At 37.2% G+C, this 17,720-nt stretch overlaps 1 protein-coding gene across 1 annotated transcript in view; it reads right to left on the bottom strand.

The window, feature by feature from the left end:
• The window catches only part of ENTREP2 (endosomal transmembrane epsin interactor 2), a gene marked incomplete at both ends in the record, with an annotated part of 84,957 nt that overhangs the window by 3,922 nt on the left and 63,315 nt on the right, over window positions 1–17,720 (bottom strand). The window contains 5 exons of the mRNA XM_080351183.1: window positions 3,421–4,011; window positions 6,720–6,798; window positions 12,135–12,270; window positions 12,876–13,036; window positions 14,566–14,583. Coding sequence (XP_080207309.1) covers window positions 3,421–4,011; window positions 6,720–6,798; window positions 12,135–12,270; window positions 12,876–13,036; window positions 14,566–14,583 — 985 coding nt within the window. The remainder of the gene's footprint in view (window positions 1–3,420; window positions 4,012–6,719; window positions 6,799–12,134; window positions 12,271–12,875; window positions 13,037–14,565; window positions 14,584–17,720) is intronic.

Raw genomic sequence — 17,720 nt, 5'->3', positions numbered from 1 at the left:
AACGCTCAAGATGGAATAAACCCTTCCATTTATACTGCAGCTGTTCACATCTGTTTCTAAGACTGAAAACTATTTCGAACTTCTAAGTAGATTAGAAGAGGTTTTTCTTCCATATCTTCAGGGAAAGTTTATAATGAAAAGCTGGTATAATCCTCTCTGGTAAAGTGAATAATTAAATGAAGGAAAAGAAACATAAGATGCTACAAACATAGAAATCTGTAAGAAATTAAGAGAGACAGCTTCTATTCTGTCTTTAATTTGTTTTATTATGCTGAATTACTGCAGCACATGAATCATGGCATGCTTATTAAGAGGAGACACTTCAGAGGTTCTGTCTTCTCATCCATTATTATACTGCTTAATGTACTTGTGTCACAGTCAAAACTACCACTAGACATTATCCTGAATTATGTGGAGCACAAGACACTACAGAATCACTCCGGCACTTAACTGCTATAGCCATACAGTCTATTGTATTTGGTTTAAAATTAACAAACATCAGTGTCAGAAGCTGGTTTTGTCCTCCTTTGCTACAACAAACTTTACAGGAAAAAGACAGAAAAATATGCAAACTACTCATGTATAAGTAATTTCTCTTTTAAGAGGGAACTGTTTCTCACAGAGATTATATGTAAACCAACCATACTTAAATTGTCCAGGGTCTGCACTGTGACCTTATAGGCACCTATTAAACTAAAATTTATAATTTCTCCACTAGGAATGACAGATATTTCAAAACAAATAAACAAGCCCACTTGCAGTATTAAAGGATTAATGAGAGTATAATTTACTGTACATACCATAAAGATCCCTTCATATCAAGATGTGCCTGAAGCACATGAATTGTGTTTTATTAACCTAAGAGTCCATGGTTTTATGCCCACATTACAATTCCCAGATTACTAATTTATTAGATCTCATTGCTGTTTTGTAACTACACTGTTGCACATGTGCAACAGCCCCGTGTCAAATAATTTATCTTCCAAACCACGTGCAGTGCAATCATAGTAACGTTCAGGACTCATTTAACAAAACTCTGCACAGTGTATTTCATGGCTACGCTTCTAAATCTCTTCGCATTGACTTGTATAGGGAGGTTAATCAGAAGATAAAGATCTTTTTTAAAGTAGAAAAACTTGGTCCAAAGGCAAAACCAAAGCTCACCAACGTAGTCACTTTATTTTCCCATGCATGAATGTACCTGAAGCTCCCTCACCCCTCACTTCTCCAAAATCCACAGTATCTCTCTTACATGAGGGATAAGAATTAACGACACATAGTTACAGCATTATCTTTCTTATGGTCAGTCTATCTGACCAGTTCTACTCCAGGACAATTTAAAAAAAAAAAAGTGTACATTATTGAAAAAAACCCCAAAAGCTTTTTCTTCTGGGTTGGTTAGTGATGGAGCTCAAGTCAGTTCCATTTATCTTTGCCTATCATCCAACTCTGTGTATGTACTTTAAAATTCTGCAGTGAAACCTGTATACCAATAGCCAGTCATGAAAAATCTAGACCAAATGCCTTTTTAAACTTCTTAAGAACCTCAGGTGTGTGTCACAGCTTGGGAAAAATAAGCTTCAGGGCTGCTACAAAGAGCCAGTACTTGTTATCAGAATTGTGCTGCTTCTAACATACGTATGATTTCCCAATGAACCCCAACAAAAAGTAGAGGAACAGGAAGTGATGTGAAGTTGTGAAAACCTTCACAGTGTAACATTTTGCAAACGGTAGTTCACCAGACATAAATGAAAGAAATACACAGATCTAGACTCAAGTGCTTCTCTTAAAGATTCCATTTAAAAATCTTCTGTAAGTAGCAAAAGAATGGCAAACTAGGCCAGCACAAATACCTTCCCTCTTCCTCCCCACCCGCCATGTGCGTATATGTATCTCTAGAACCATCACTGCTGTGTTGTTACAATCTTTGCTACACAGTTACATCTCAAACATGTTCAACCTGCCTCCGTCAACTCATACAGGGCTAACAACTTGGAAATTAGTCAAAATAATTCCCATGATGCCACTTCTCCAGAAATGATGATGGATGCATTTAGGACATGTTAAAAATGACGGCAGACCATCTTTTCTACCAGGCGTCCCAGCAGCCAGCTAGAACACGTAGATGTGGCTGCCTACAGTAATCTATCTCTCGAACGCTACTCAAAGAACACATGGAGTGCAATATGGAACGCTTGCAGAGCATGATGCAGAAGGGCTGTTCTTCTTGTCTTGGGCACAGCAGAAAGGATTCAGAAATCCCTACTTACTGTCTGCACAGCAGCTTCATAGCACGCATATCCTAGCAGAGTAAATTTCATACAATAAATGCAGACTTCTAGATTTAAAGATTCACTTTTCCTGGACAGGAGGTTGAGGCTAGATCTCCAAGGGTAAAAGACATTCAATTATTGAGCCAAGTATGAGGTCTCCGAAATTCATAGAAACAGAATATGTATCTAAAAAGAGTAATAGAACCAACTCATCATCTTCCTAAATGAAGCCAGTTTTTTAAGCATTTTGTCTGCTTTTCTTCTGAGCTGGTCACATCATTCTTCATCTAAACCCCTTAGCCCAGCGAAAGCAGCTCTAACAGCATGATCTATGACATCTTACCGAGCTTTTAATCTTTACTTTCAAACCACTTCTCCAGGTTACACCCTTGAATCCCTCTAAAGAGCTTACATCCTTTTGTAAAACCTGTACTTTTCAAATGGTTTGGATAGTTCTACACTCCTGCTATTGTTTGACTGAGCCATCCTCTACTAAATCAAACATTTCTACTAACAAACAGAGTTTTATGAAGATACACTGTTCAGCTAATGTCATCTCCTCTTTTCTTCCCTATTTGTCTAAAAGGAGATTCATAGTAGAAGATGCTTATCCATGACAGTCAAAAGCTTTCCTCTTCATTTATCATCTTGTCATGTGCCTCATCTTTCATTTCTTTGTCATTTAAAACTTTTCAATGTACACTCCAACTTGCAACTGCAGTCACACTCCAACTGCCTCTAACATGCGCCAATACTGTCAATGTCAGTGTCACCTTCAGGAAACACAACCTGCTGTATGATGAGCGTGACAGCTCAGTTAATAATTTCCTAAGTAGACCCCAGATATCACTCAACTTCTTAGTTTAGCTTCTCAGTATAAAGGTAATAAAGAGATGGAAGCATCTACTCAAGAGATAGCTTTCTGAGCACTACAGAAAGGCTGGTACAATTTAGAAAAGCCAAAATTAATTTCATTATGTCACTTTTCCCATTTCCGTTTTCTTAGAAATTTTCAAATTTACCCTTCACATGTAAGTCAATCCTCATTCAACTGTTTCACATAATTTTCCAGCAGCACCAATTGCTGCATGAATCACATACCACTCCTTTGTTCTAGGCTCCATCATCTTTTTGGCACTACACTTACCTTCCGTATTAGATGAACATGATACAGGGTCACTAGTCGATCGGACTATATTTGAAATTCGGTATTTTGTAATGTGATGCTGCTGGACAGCACTCTCATGGCCGCTCGCGTATGATGAAATATTTGTGGGCCCAAAACAGGGAGAGGTCTGGGAAGGGACAGGAGGCTGGCTGAAGTCCACACAGCAGGTTTTCTTTTGCTTCCAAGGTGATGTGGCATTGCTTTCTCTAACACAATTCTGCAGTTCTCTTTCTGAGGGGCTAAAATTCTCCAAGGAACAGTCCAAGGATGTGCCATGGGCACAGTTCTTTTCTTGTCCTTGAGACCTGTCTGTGGAGGCTCGGCTGTGGGAGCCATCATCCTCATCAGGAAAACCCTCAGAGCGAGTTCTGTGGAACCTGAAGCAGGTGCTGTAATCCAGAGTGCGGCAGCTCTGGTCCACAGCTCCTTTGGGGCTTGTACAATAAGGAGAAAGCTCTGCAGAATGGAGAGATCCTTGAACTTCCAGTGAACAAAGATCTTCAGAGGAGCAGCTACGGTCTGGGATATCAACAGCCTCAGAGACCATCAAGGAGGTGCTCTCAACAGAAACTGCAAAACAAGAGATTAAGACAAAAACAAAGACTTCTTGCCCCTCTCCCATTCCCCTCCGACCCTGTTTTCAACATACTGACTTAAATTTAGTAATTGGCAACTACATCAATAATTACTCAAAAGCTTTCAGTTGACAGAATGCCAAAGCAAAAAAGACTCAAGTAATTTACTTGTTTCTAATGTCCTTCAGCAAAGACATTTTGTGCTGTACTTGAGTACTTTCTTTAACTAACAAGCATGCTTGAGCACTGATATCAAAGCACTATCTGTAACTACACTGGGACAGAACAGCTCTTTCACTACTGTTTTCTCTGGTAACCAGTGACAGATTGCCTGTGGTAGAAGTAAAATTTTACACAAATGCTGAAAAAACATGGCTCAGATAATTTCTAAACCTATCACTACAGTCAATATTAGCTTTGCACCTAACACTTCCTAATCAATCATTTCATATATCTAAGTTCTCTACAAATGAGAATTGACCATCATGTAACATCTCCGGCACACAAAATATGTGATGCTAACACTTCAGATAGAAGCCAAACATTCTGTGCAAAGTCCTATCACCTTTGAAGCCCTTTGGGTACAAACTGAGATGGTTATCACTTCCTCTGTCATGTCTACAAATATATATTAAGGATGAAAATGGCACCTTGTATAAAAATAAGTACTTGGCTCTGCATTATTTCCGGAGTCATGACAAAAATAAAACTAGATAATCCACTCACTTTTCCCATATCAGACTGGAATTCTTTGAAATCCTACATCTAAAATAAAAATATTTACAAAATGCAAACCACATAATTCTAATCAGCTCAGCCACCTCTGATGCCCTTTTTTGCACAACAGTTGTTGCAACCATATTGATGAGACAAATGTATTTTAACTGTTTTGTTCAGGAATAGGAAAATAGGATCTTTTAGTGAATTAGAGAATGCTTGTTAAGAAGTGCTTCCATGTTTTGGGTCTAGGAAGCAGAAAGCTTTCTACAGGATAGGGAAATCAACTATCAAAATTAAAACTGAATATTCATGAGATTGGATTTTATGAAGGACATTTTCTTCTTACATAATATGAATCACAACTAATTTCTTTTCGGGCTTCCTGGAAATACATTTGTAACACTTCCAAGACAACCATAACATTGCCAAAAAGGACATAATAAGCAATAATGGAAATATAACTATACATCTACATTATGCTAAAAATACATAATATGCATCACTTATTGCGTGTTAGGTGCAAGGCTGCAGTGGTTTATTGAACCATTTATATTTGTTATGAGTCCCCAAACATTTTTTACCTAGTTAGATGATTCTTTGCAACATATTCTCTTGACTCAAGCTTTGAAACATCTATAAAGATCTTATGGATAAATGAGAGCATCCAGTTTGTGCCTGTCTTCAGAGCACAGATCTTCTCTGTCCAAACCGTCTCTGGTTTGATTCCATTTAATTGGTAACTGGAGTGTAGATGGTTGTACCATTTACTACCCAGACTTAAGGGCCTTAAATTGTATTTACAGCTTCTAACTATCCTACTCTTCCACTGCCATGGTCTTTCTGGTACTACAGACAGCAGCAGGATGGGCCTGATGCAGATCAGAAGCAATCACTGCTCAAAAGACATGGAATGGTGACACCTGACTGATTTTAAATGAATAAAACATGTCTGAGCACCTCCCTAGTTCTCTTTCATGTACGCACAGCACAATATGCAATGTCAAAACTCTGGCTTGAGAGCTGGTCCAGTATTTCCCAGTGGTCAAACCTCTATTACCACCTTAAAAATCAAACTTTTAAATGTGGATGCGATCAAGTCCAAAAGTACTTACAAACGTTGGGAACTAGCTCTGTAGACATAGCCTTTGTTAACAGCAGCACTTTAAAACTAGTCATCTTCAGGTGAAAAAACGGGTGACCACTAGTGGCTCTGGAAACCAAAATCCTTCACAGAACAGATACTGCGTGTGTGGGAACAGATGCTCCTCACTAATCTGTTAGGCTGTCAGTCACATTCTGTGTGCTGGGCGAGAGAAGACTGCTTCTGTTTCTTGGACCATTCTGCCAGTAAGTGTACTGAGAACACCTGCCAGTCTGTTCATTAATACAATACAAATATAACGTAGTAAAACTATTTAATCAAAGTTTTACTGAAATAATTACTTCATAAAAACTGCTCGACAGTTCATGCTCCCATGAGGCAGTAATGTTTAAAAAGCCCTCTATATCACCAGACACAGTAAGGAGGCCTGTTCTAGTAACTTTTAAACTTTAAACAAACATGTTGTGTGCTGCTATTCATCTGCTTGCAGTCATAACATCTTTTCTCCAGGCAGCAAGCTTCCAGTTGAGGCTTCTGGAAGCCATGCAGGAACCAATCCCATGGAGAAGGCATGGGGACTGTCAGGAAGGTACCCACAGCTCCTGACACTGAGAAACAAACTGCCAGTTATACACATGACTCTTCAAAGAACCATGACAGTTCTGCCATCTCTGCCCTGGAGGGTTTTACAGAGCATGCTTTGCTGAGCAAAACTCTCCACTACATTTCCAATCACATCAGTTTATGACTCTGAAAAGGTTCTTCTTGCCATGAACAATCTGAGAGCAAATCCATTCTCCACTGAGAAGGGCAGAAGGAAAAGTCCACTAAAAAATCCCACTACATCTTTCTCAAGCAGCCAAACACAATGCTATGATCACCTTGTGTGCTGAAGTCCAGAGTCATGTTGTTCCTCTCACCCAAGCTTGATTCAGATACTTGCTGATCAGCAGCAGTGACCTAAATGAAAATTGTTTAATGAAACAGTGTGTAAATCTATAATTTACCAAAACAAAGTATAGTGCTGATGATCTTAAGAACACGCCTGACAATGTGAAATAACTATGATACAAGCTGCTGTTCAGATTGAGAGCTATTTAAAGACATAGCATTTTCAATGTCTTTGGGTCAGGGAAAAAAGCAGGCCAATGGAACATGCTTAAAGCAATTTTCCATTTTTCCAGAACGTACAAGCTAAATTCATCTTGATTTCACAGGCAAGTGGGGCTGCAGGCCCAGATAATCTCTGTGGTGCTTAAAACTAATGGTTTTATTACAAGCACCCCCTTTTTCTCCTTTCTGCATTTTCCATTCTATGCTTTTCCCCACCGCATTATGTCACCCTGAAATAGGATAGAAAACAACAGAAACCATAAAAACAAGAGCAAGACTTTCCTTTGGTTGTTTGCTGAGATCTTGACACCTAATGTATTTTTAGTCCCTATCCCATCACAGCCACTCACCCAGGTGGCCACTGCAGGGTGCGCTCCAGCCTCTCACTGGAGGGAGATGATACCAGGACTCACATTCTTTCTGAAAGTGTTGATCTAAGTGGGTAACTTCACTTTTGAGAATTGTGTGAACAAGATACAGAAGCACTCCTGCTGGAAAGACTTGATCCATAAACACCTGAAATTTAGGAAATTTTCTTTCTACTGATTTTAATAGACTTTCAATTGGACCTTGTTGCCAATCTCATTAGGTTTTTAGCAGTTCCTTCAGATCATTATCATTAAAAGAAATGGTTCCAACAAATAGCTGGTAACGATAAAAATACAAAAAGAAAAGTTGAAAGGAATGAGATGGATACTATCTCTATCAGAAAGCATTATACCTGCTTCTGTCTGTAGGGCCACAATTAACTAGTAAAAGCTTATTACGGTTGGTACAGAGTTTAGAAAAAAACATCCGTCACCTCTGAAAACCTTTTTGTCAAGAGCTTAATTTGTATCTCACCTTCTAAAAAATTGAATGTGACACTATTACTCTGAAGCTATTAAGGAAAAAGCTTCCAGTGCACATGCCAGTGTGGATTAGTACACACATATATACGCGCAACTTACTGCGCTCACTAAGGGGTTTTTTTTCTTTCTTTCTTTCTTTCTTTCTTTCTATCTATCTATCTATCTATCTATCCCTTACTATGATCAAGCGATCAGGAAACTTTTTCTGATACAAATTTAGTTTTTAAAAGTGATTTTAAGTCTAAGGGTTAGCAAATACAACTCTAAATAAAGAACAGTACCAGAAATACTTTAATGCAGCAATAGATGGGTAGAAGATTGGAAGCAAAGGTGAAATCACTCATATTTTTAAACAATTTGCTTGGAAATTTCTTAAAGGAACTTCCTTTATTGAAGCAAACAAACCTCAACAATATGACAAATAGATGGAACAAATTTACACACACAGAAATTGCTTCTTGAGACTAAATGGAAGACTGAATATTCTCCTCTATACAACATCCCCCACATACAGAAAAGCATTCATCATCTTTAATGTTCATCTCTTAAGGGCCTCATTGATGACTAGCATCCTTAACAGTGGGAAACTGAGATATTTCAGTGTTTTGGGCATGCAGAAGAAATCAGGAATGTAATTTGAATTTTGGTTTCTTCTACTTTTTTCAGTATTTAGCTGTATTTTGCAAAACATAGACCATTTAAATTTAATTGATCAATGTGTTATATTTTCCTTTTCCTTCCCTTGTTCTTTGCTCATTCACAAGAAAAATTGCTGAATGTATTTTATATACATTTGGTATTGATCAACCTTCTGTCTTGGGGGAAGGAGAACTGTGGGTTTAATTGCAGGAGGTAATACTGACAATTTTTAGTCAGGTCAGAGTTTTGATTCACAGAGGGATGGCACATGGTTTCATACAGGCTCCTGTACAGGCAGGGTAACAAAACCTTATTGACTTGCACATCCTCAGAAAACAAAGCTGGTAAAGACAGTCACTAAGCTATCAATAAGAAAGTGAAAGAAAAACCAGGCTTTTAACAAGCCTGCACAGCCTACAGATGAGTAAACCTTAAAGAACAGTCACTGGCATAAAATCACCCAGGACCCTGATCTGTTTGTCCTTGTTTTTTCTATATCCTAGTCTCTACTTTGCCTGGAAACCACTTTTTTTTTTTTTTTTCATGGCCATAAAATGGGAATTCCTAATCAGTACAGATGACAACAGCAATTTTTATTTAGATGCAACCACGTAAATTAGTACTGACATTTGTTGTCCATGAAATAGAGTCTAATTTGATACAATTTAATAAAGTTTGAAGGACCTCAATCCATTTAAAACCAAACCAAACCTATTGCTTGATGCTCTGTAAGAGGTTTTATTAATACAATGATGACATTATTACATAATGGTTCCCAGAAGCACTTCTGTAGCTAAATCTCTGCCATGACTTCCAGTGCAATGTCTGCCTTTGAGGGACTTATAAATCTAGCTGTGTTGGTTCATACTGTACTGTAGCTTGGTGCCTATTATTTGGGAGCATTTGCATCATGTAATAATTCAGGATTGCATTTTGTTTCTCTTGTAGACTCAAACTTAGACTTTAGCTCCATTTCTCCATTTACAGATGGACTGAGACACTGACTACAAAAATGTTAGGGCTTTTGTTGTTGAGAAAAGTACATGGCTACAAAGTCACTGTGTAGGCTTTAGTTAGCATTGCCAATGTACTTCACTTCTGATAGTCAGCACTTGTTGTTTTGCTCCTAGAAGCTCTCTGATCCAGCAACTATTAGGCATATATAAACTCACTCCTGGTAAGAAACTACATAATTATGATCATTTAGAAATTAAAAATCACCACTCATTTTAATTTGTGATTAGAACAAACACTTCTGGAACGCAGGTGGCGCAAGGCCCTGACACTGACCCCGGATGTCAAAAAATAACAGTCAATACATCTCCTTATTAAAGCCCATGTTCTTCTTGCAAGACAATGACGTTGCATCTTTAAATTATGAATTGTTATACTATAGTTTTGTTATACACTGGTGTTATTTTGCTGCTGAATGTTGATGCTCATGCAAAGTGTAATCCCAATTACAAGAGTGCTCAAAGTGATTTTGTGCTCTAAATATAAATAGACACTTTTCTAAACCTCAATACCACATCTAAATTCTTATCCTTCTCTTTTTCCCCAAACCATGTGTAATTCATATTGCTTCTGCCATTTATTTTTTTAATCACTGAAAAATATCAACTCCTCTGGAGCTTGCAGGTTCCTCTCAGTTACTATAAAGGAAGAAGAATGGAACTTGGATAAAAAATGTTTTAAAAGGAGGTGGCCTTGGAAACTCCAGTTTTGCTGTTCAGAAAAGAACTTCACTCGCAAGCAGTTTATACTGATTCATTTCACCATAGCCAAGTAAATCAAAGGTAGTACAATGTTTGGCCTGTTTATTGTGGCAGGTAGTGGAGGGTATGATACCAGGCAAGGATTAGAAGAGCTGTCAGAAGCTGCTTTGTCAGTCACAGAAGCTGCAAAATCAGGCATATCTTGGAGTTTTTTAATTGCATTTTTGTCAGGGACTGTGCATCATAACATTATTTTTTTTGTCAGACACTTGTCTTATTTATCATCTTAATAATCTTCATATGTATAATAGTTAAAATCAATGTAATTTCTTTAGTTTTGTGGTTTCCCTTGGTGTGAAAAAAATCACTAGCAAACTCGTTGATGTCATTTTGGGAAAATGCAAAGTATTCCCCTTTGTAACGTGGGTGCAGTTTAGCAACCTGAACACCCATATTTCCACAGTGCGCTATCAACAACTGATAGGCAATTTCTAGAATGCTTGTATCCTTGAGTTTTTACTGAAACCCAGAAGAAATTAGAGTTTCTAAAAGCAATTCTAAGTATTTTCCCATTTGTGACAGCTGATTCAATTATCACAAATCACTTCAAGCAAAACTTTGCTCAAATTAGCTTTGGCTGTATATACATTACAATTCTAGTTTCAGTTGAGTTGACACAGTATAGTAGAAAATAAGGCAAGAAAGCATAATGTAAATATTTGTCTGAAGTATACTGGATCCTTTCCCAAAGCTGAGAATAAAGATGTTGTGCACTCTCAGGAGTAACTGTTTCTGCCATATAACAGCATCAGCTATCAAAAGCTGTAACAGCCAAAAGCATAAGTGATGGAGAACTACTTATTGCTATTTCATAGGACGAACACATCCCTATCCTTTTATGATTCAAATCTTTGCTCCTTATGGTTTCTTACCAGCTGATGTAACACTGCAGCAGCAATCAGTTTCTTGCACTTTGGTGCCTTATAGCAGCCCCCTCCTAGAGGCTGTATCTTACAATTACTAAAGCATAAATTTGGCACAGAGTTCAAGGCCTCCTGTCACGACTGGAGCATACTGTTACAAGAACCTGTGCTATTACCAGATGCTCCCAGTAGTTTTCCAGGACATGATCTGAAATCTGATCTACACGAGGGACCAAAACTGTGTACTTTTAACTTTGTTAATGTGAGGCTATTTACAGAGATTTTTGTTAGGAATTTTCAAGTACATGTTCTACCTGCCCATAGAGTTTAAAATGGGAATTCGTAATTATCTTGGCTCAGATCACATACAGAGCAAACTCAAATGTCCCACGAACTCTATGCTATATACACACATAAATAAACATATAGAAGTTATTAAAATTATACCTCACAAGACACACAGTTATCTTTTTTCTTATTAAACCTATACTGTCGTAATAAACTCCAACAAAAAGTAGTATATTAAAGTGAGGCAAATCCACCATCATCAGCAGTTGGAATAAAAATATTTTACAACTGTAGGGGGTTTTAAGAAAAGAAACCTGCTTCCTAGTTCCTTATTACCTACAGAAATTAAGAAATGCAATCTCATTTTAAAACTTCATTATCCCATTTAAATAAGGAAAACCACTGTGCTTTGACAATTCCAATCCATTCTTTCAGACTTTTGGTTACTGACAGTCCAGTATCGTACAACTTTTCTAATGGATGGTAACAGCTGAAATATTACTACTCGCATAAGCATTTGCCCAAAGATGCACAAGAACATAAGAAGAACACATATTAAGTAGAATTCATTAGGTTAAGCCATTTTAAAGAGAATGGTTTAAAAAATGTCTTTAGAAGATATAAATATTTTCTAATGGTTGTTCCTGCAAACTACAATTAACTCCTAATTTATTTTAGATCATTAAATTTATCTAAAATTGTTTTGTCTAAGGAAAATGTGAAGGCTGTGTAAAGACTATGTAAAGAATCTCCTTGGCTTTCCTTACCTGACTGGCAGGCATCTCTCCAATCACTGCCTCATAAGGAGGGGGCAGCTCAGCTGGATACAGCATTCCTGGGCTGTTAATGGTTACTTCATATAAAGCACTGAATGTGGAATGAGGAAAATCCAAATGGAGACCTCTGTTTACAAACACAAACAAACAAACTTAATTATTAAGAAATTGCATTGGATTTATTTGGTAAACTATCACCTACAGTGATGTAGAGTGTCCTCCAAATTCAAAGCCAATGTGCTACAAGAAGAAATGTAACAGATAACCAAAAGGAAGCCCACATTCACAGAGTAGCTTTAAAAACTGTATTTTATTTTGGATGCCAGCCATCTCTACCTGCCTGTTTTGCAGTCATTAATGTACTTCACTGCTCCACAATAATACACATCAATTGCAATGATGTCCTTAGAAAATGAAATCTCATATTCACGGCAAGTGTACAATGTTGACAACTGTGAAAGGATTACCTATAAGCTGATCTCTGCTTAAAGTTCAGATATTGTTATCCTTGTCTTAGCTAAGTTCAATCACTTCTCAATTACGACAGTGCTTTAACACAAATATTTCCAGGTCCATCCTAATGAGTTTGTGAAAAATGTATGTAATCTCTCTGGAAAAGAAGCACCTAATGTAAGTGAAGGACATTTACTTGGCTTCATATTATTTGAAAGACCTTCATAGTCTGTAGCTCAGAATTATGCAATAACTGTAACTAGAGGGAAGACAACTCACCTCTGTGCCTCTATCACTGGTGTGCAGGTATATTCTGGTGGGTAGTAGGGTGGAGGCGGTATTGGCGGTATGAACTCATCAAAATCCAAGGTTTGGTGCAGGATAGTTCCATGTGGAGTCATGCAGTCAGGATGGCTAGAATGTGGCCTCTGTGGCAGAAACTGAAAATGAACAGGTCAAGTTCCTTCAGATGATAGAAACGTCACCACCAATAATAAAAATTTTAATAAAAGATCAGTATTAGCAACCCTGACCAATAGCCAATTTAATGAATATCCATATTTAAATGAAAGAGACACGTCTGGAAGACTTAGAATACTTAAGATTAGTGAGGAATAAGAGTCAAACTGCCAAACTATAACAGAAGGTTTTTCTAAAGACTAAGAGGCCTTGTGCCTCAAAGTCAGTCACCCTTAGGATACAAAACATAGACATTTAAAATTAAACAATTTTTCAATAAATATTTCTACTTCATAATACAATTTTATTATAGTACTACATAATCAGAAGTATTTTACTAATCGATGAACAACAAATGCAACTGCTAAAATAACTATTCGCATGGGGGTTTTTTCCCAATCTGAAATGCCTTGTGCTTTTAAAGATAAACCAACCCCAACCCCCCCAAAAAAACTAAAAAAAAACAAACTAAAACCAAGCCAGCACGTATTCATTAAATTTTTAACAAGGCAACTACAAATATCTCATCTATTTTTCACTTCCAAAAAAAGGGCCATTTATAACTGTTCTTTATTATTCTTGCAAAATAAAACATTCTTAGCAGCCATTTGCAGTTTGGCACTACAGACACTGCACACTTAAATGTGGTATAAAGGTTTGAAATAGTGGTACAAAAGTAAGAAAAACATTTATTCCATATAAACATCTCAATACCAAAAAGAAAATAACCACACTGAATAATAAAAAGTAATAACATTGAGAACTGTTGTCAAACGATACAATTATCAGCGCTCAACTGTCTGCTACCATGCCAAATACATTGAAGAATCTTTTAGGAAAAAAGGAAGCAAGACAAACTTCAACTTAGTGACCTAAAAACTGTATGATTTTATCATAACAAAGACAAATATCTGTATACTCTAGTACAACATTTTGTAGCCTTCTTGATTCCGCCTAACTCAGGGAAATGCTCATTTTCCTAGTAGAGTTGATAATTTGGGTCATTTTTACAGTTTGGAAACTAAACAGTTTTTATTTACAACTTCCTTTACCTTCTCCAGACTATTTCCATCTCCTCCCACGGAGCCCAAGCTTTGGTTTGCACCAGAGAACATGCAGCTCCAACCTTCCAGCTCTTGAGTTCCTTGGAGCTTGTTTCACTCAGCCACACACAGGGAGTGATACTCTTACCACTCCTCAGAAGGAGCCAATTAAACACAGCATTTTTAGAGTGAGCTCTCAGCATACATTTTGTGGGATGCGACAGAAGGGGAAGGTTTTACACAGAGTAGAAGAGGCTATGGTTCAAGAAGGAAAAGGCCTAATGTTTAGATGCAGTTCAATTTAACAGTACATATTGTATCTTTATTACTTGCATCCCTTTCAAGAACCTTTACTGTGAATACAAATCATGGCAACAAACTGTGTTGTGACCAACACTGAAAATGAGTGGCAAAATGGACAAGAAATATGCACATATTTGGGGGTGTGTGTTAATAAACAAGTTTACCTGTATGATATCATCCTGCTGGAAGGCACGGAAATTAAAGTGAAAAAGGCTGTAAGAGGGAGACTAGCAGGAAATGAAACAATAGCAAATATAAGGGATTATCACAAAGAACAGACATCCTTGAAAAAACAACCGGAACGCTATTAAGTGGGAATTAAATAATATCTTATTCCATACTACTCTATCTACTCATCTTTACTAGCCTGCTAGAGTTTATTTTTCCTACAGTAAAATGCATTTTGAAAATGTTTAAGTCTCAAATAGTGAAGGCTGGCAGGGGCTCAGCAAAGACCTTATATAAAGTCCACAGCTAAGAGAAAGACATGGTAAGAAAACAGAAACAGTTGACAAAGCTGAACTAGGTGGAGGAACACTGACAAATGCTTTCATAAGGAAACACATATTTCTGGTATTAGAAGACAGTTGTTACTAAATAATCTATCTCAAAATGTTGATGGCAAGTAGGATAGGCAACAAGAACGGGCAAACTGAAAATGGGGATGGCCTGTTTGGTCACAAGTACAAACATGATCAAATTACATTCAATGTCATTTCAAAAACTGTTGCTCATATTATGGAATGACTCACAAAACAGGTCTCCTAAACAGCTTTTGGGGATTAAACCAACGGCCACTGCAGAAGCAATGGATAGAAAATGGTTGCACACAAGGATGAAAGGCAAATAGCACCACTGGTAAATACTGTTCAGAGCCAACACTGCTAAAAGCTTTGCGTAACTTTGCATATCAACAGATATTTTGAACATATTTACTAGGCATAAATAGCTATCCCGGGCTCTGGAAATCCCAAATACTCAGCCATTTCTCACGACCACCTCTAAGTGTTCAATGCTGGGAGCTTTCAGAAATCTGACAGCCAATGAAATGCACACCTAGAGTTCATGCTCTTGGAAGCCAACCTTATGCTTAAACCTTGGCATTCAAACTACTCTACACATGCAGTTTTTTCTTCAACCTTGGACCAGATGGCCTTACGTTAGTCTGTGGAATGTGTCTGATACATAACAGGCCTTATACATAGATTTGTGCACGTGCTAAATGCGACATAGAGCACATATTGCACATAGAATTTTGTGTTTAATTGAGCACACCTAACACTGACAGAGTTGAGCAGTCTGATTTAAACAGCTCTCGTGTTCATTTCATACTGAGGACTACTTAAATGGTTATTTGATTTGCAGCCACTAAACTTCAAAGACATATTCTAGTCTACATATTCTGCAGCTGATCAGCACTACGGACTCCGTGCACTACGACATATCTAAACCAGCAATTGCCATGTATCAGTATGTGACTAGTACTCTGAGGGAATCTCCTTATCTAGAGTATTTCCTGTATCTCCATGTAATTACCTCTGCCTTCCATATCATACCTCATAAACTTACTGTGTAACTTTCAAATGAGCCCTTTGGGGACTCCAGGGTTTGTTATCCTCATTTCAGTCTCTATATGTCATTTATAGAAATCTGCTAATTCTTGGAAATGGGAAATAAAAATTTCTAATTGCATATAATTAAGTATTGTCGTGTTATCTATAGTAAAAGCTCTCTGCAATATACTTGAGTCTCTAGCTCTGTCTCCAATTAACCGTCTCCCTCCTGGACAGGCTGCTTTTTACCTTTTCTGAAACATGGGAATCAATATCTCCTAGAGAGAGATGTAGATACTAATTGTCTACAAGAACAGAAGGATCGCAGCTGACAATTCTAATTGGTCCATTATCTTAAAGGCAAATTGCAACAGAGAAGGGTTTTTTTTAATAAGGAAAACACAGATTCAAATTTTGTTGCTCTGTTGTTTCCAGTTGCTGTTCCTGTAACTATTGCAAACCACGAGCTCTGTAGTCTCAGAGTGACGTTGCATCTTTCTTGAAGTACTGATCATACACTGTAAATCGTCTTAAATATGAAATATTCTTACTCTATGAAGAAAATGTGAAATAGAAAATGGTACATTTTCTAAAACTGTCAAAAGCTCTCCTACAACAAGGGTTTCTATTTTACCTTTTTATTTGTGGTGAGGGTAGAGGGGAATATTTATACAACCACACTTTGGACGTTTCTACAGATGTACATAATTCGCAATGCATATTTCTTAAAAGGACTGTCATCTGGGCTTTACAGTACCTTTAAGTGAGCTTTGTGCCAAATAATATAATTAGGTTTTGATATAATTAGCTTAAATAATAAAAATTATGTAATCACTTAAGATCAATTCTCACTGAATGTGAAACTTCATCCTGAAAGGTGTTTTTTAATTACTATTTCACCAGGGAAAGGGGTTAAACAGTGCCAGCAAAACATTATCCTCATACAGGGGTGTTTTATTTGAGGTGTAGAAATATTAGCTGCAGCCTATTAAGTTAGTAACATGCTGAATTATCATTATGGCTGATGAACACAGTAATTAAATGTTATAGCTTGCGTGAGTCATCATTGTCTTACTTCATTTACAAAATAACAGATTGTTTTAGATATCACATAAGATGAAGAACAGTTACTAACAGTGGTGGTAAGAATATCGGAATACACTGAATGGTATTAGTTCCAATACTTCTAGGATAAGTACTATATAAACATATTTACAGTGGAAGGAGAACTGGAATAGATGTACTCCATGCTTTAGCTTGGCCACAGTGGACATAATTTCTTGAATTTCTTTGCTTAATTCAGACAGCTACCTTTTGAAGAAAACAGGGTGAATTTCTGCAGTAGCCATTCATCAGACAAGATGCAAACTGAAACTGCCTAAGGCAACAAATGAAATAGCACAGAAGTGACAGTTTGGTTATTAAGAGATACAGAACCTTGATATAAACTGATTCCCATTTATCTGCTGGAGGGATGTGTACATAAAAAGAACAATTCTGTGAAGCCCTGTAACAGAGCACAGCCTTCAACTGTCTAAAGTAGTGAAACACATAACAAATGCTAGTTTAGTCTTTATCACTGACTTTTGCAGCTTTGTACAATCAGTAGATGTTTTTTTTCCTGCGCAACTGTATATACTTAACAAGGTGAGAAAGGTTAAAATGAGGTGAAAAATTTGGGATACTTTCTGAAACAGTCAACTCAAAGAAGGAACAACCTAGGAACATATGATTTTGTGTCCCATACAACAGTGCAGAATTAAAAA

This window comes from Nesoenas mayeri, assembly GCF_963082525.1.
Source record: "Nesoenas mayeri genome assembly, chromosome: 11".
NCBI lineage: Eukaryota > Metazoa > Chordata > Aves > Columbiformes > Columbidae > Nesoenas > Nesoenas mayeri.
The sequence above is the reverse complement of the archived record's forward strand: the minus strand, read 5'-3'. Positions and strand labels throughout refer to the sequence as shown.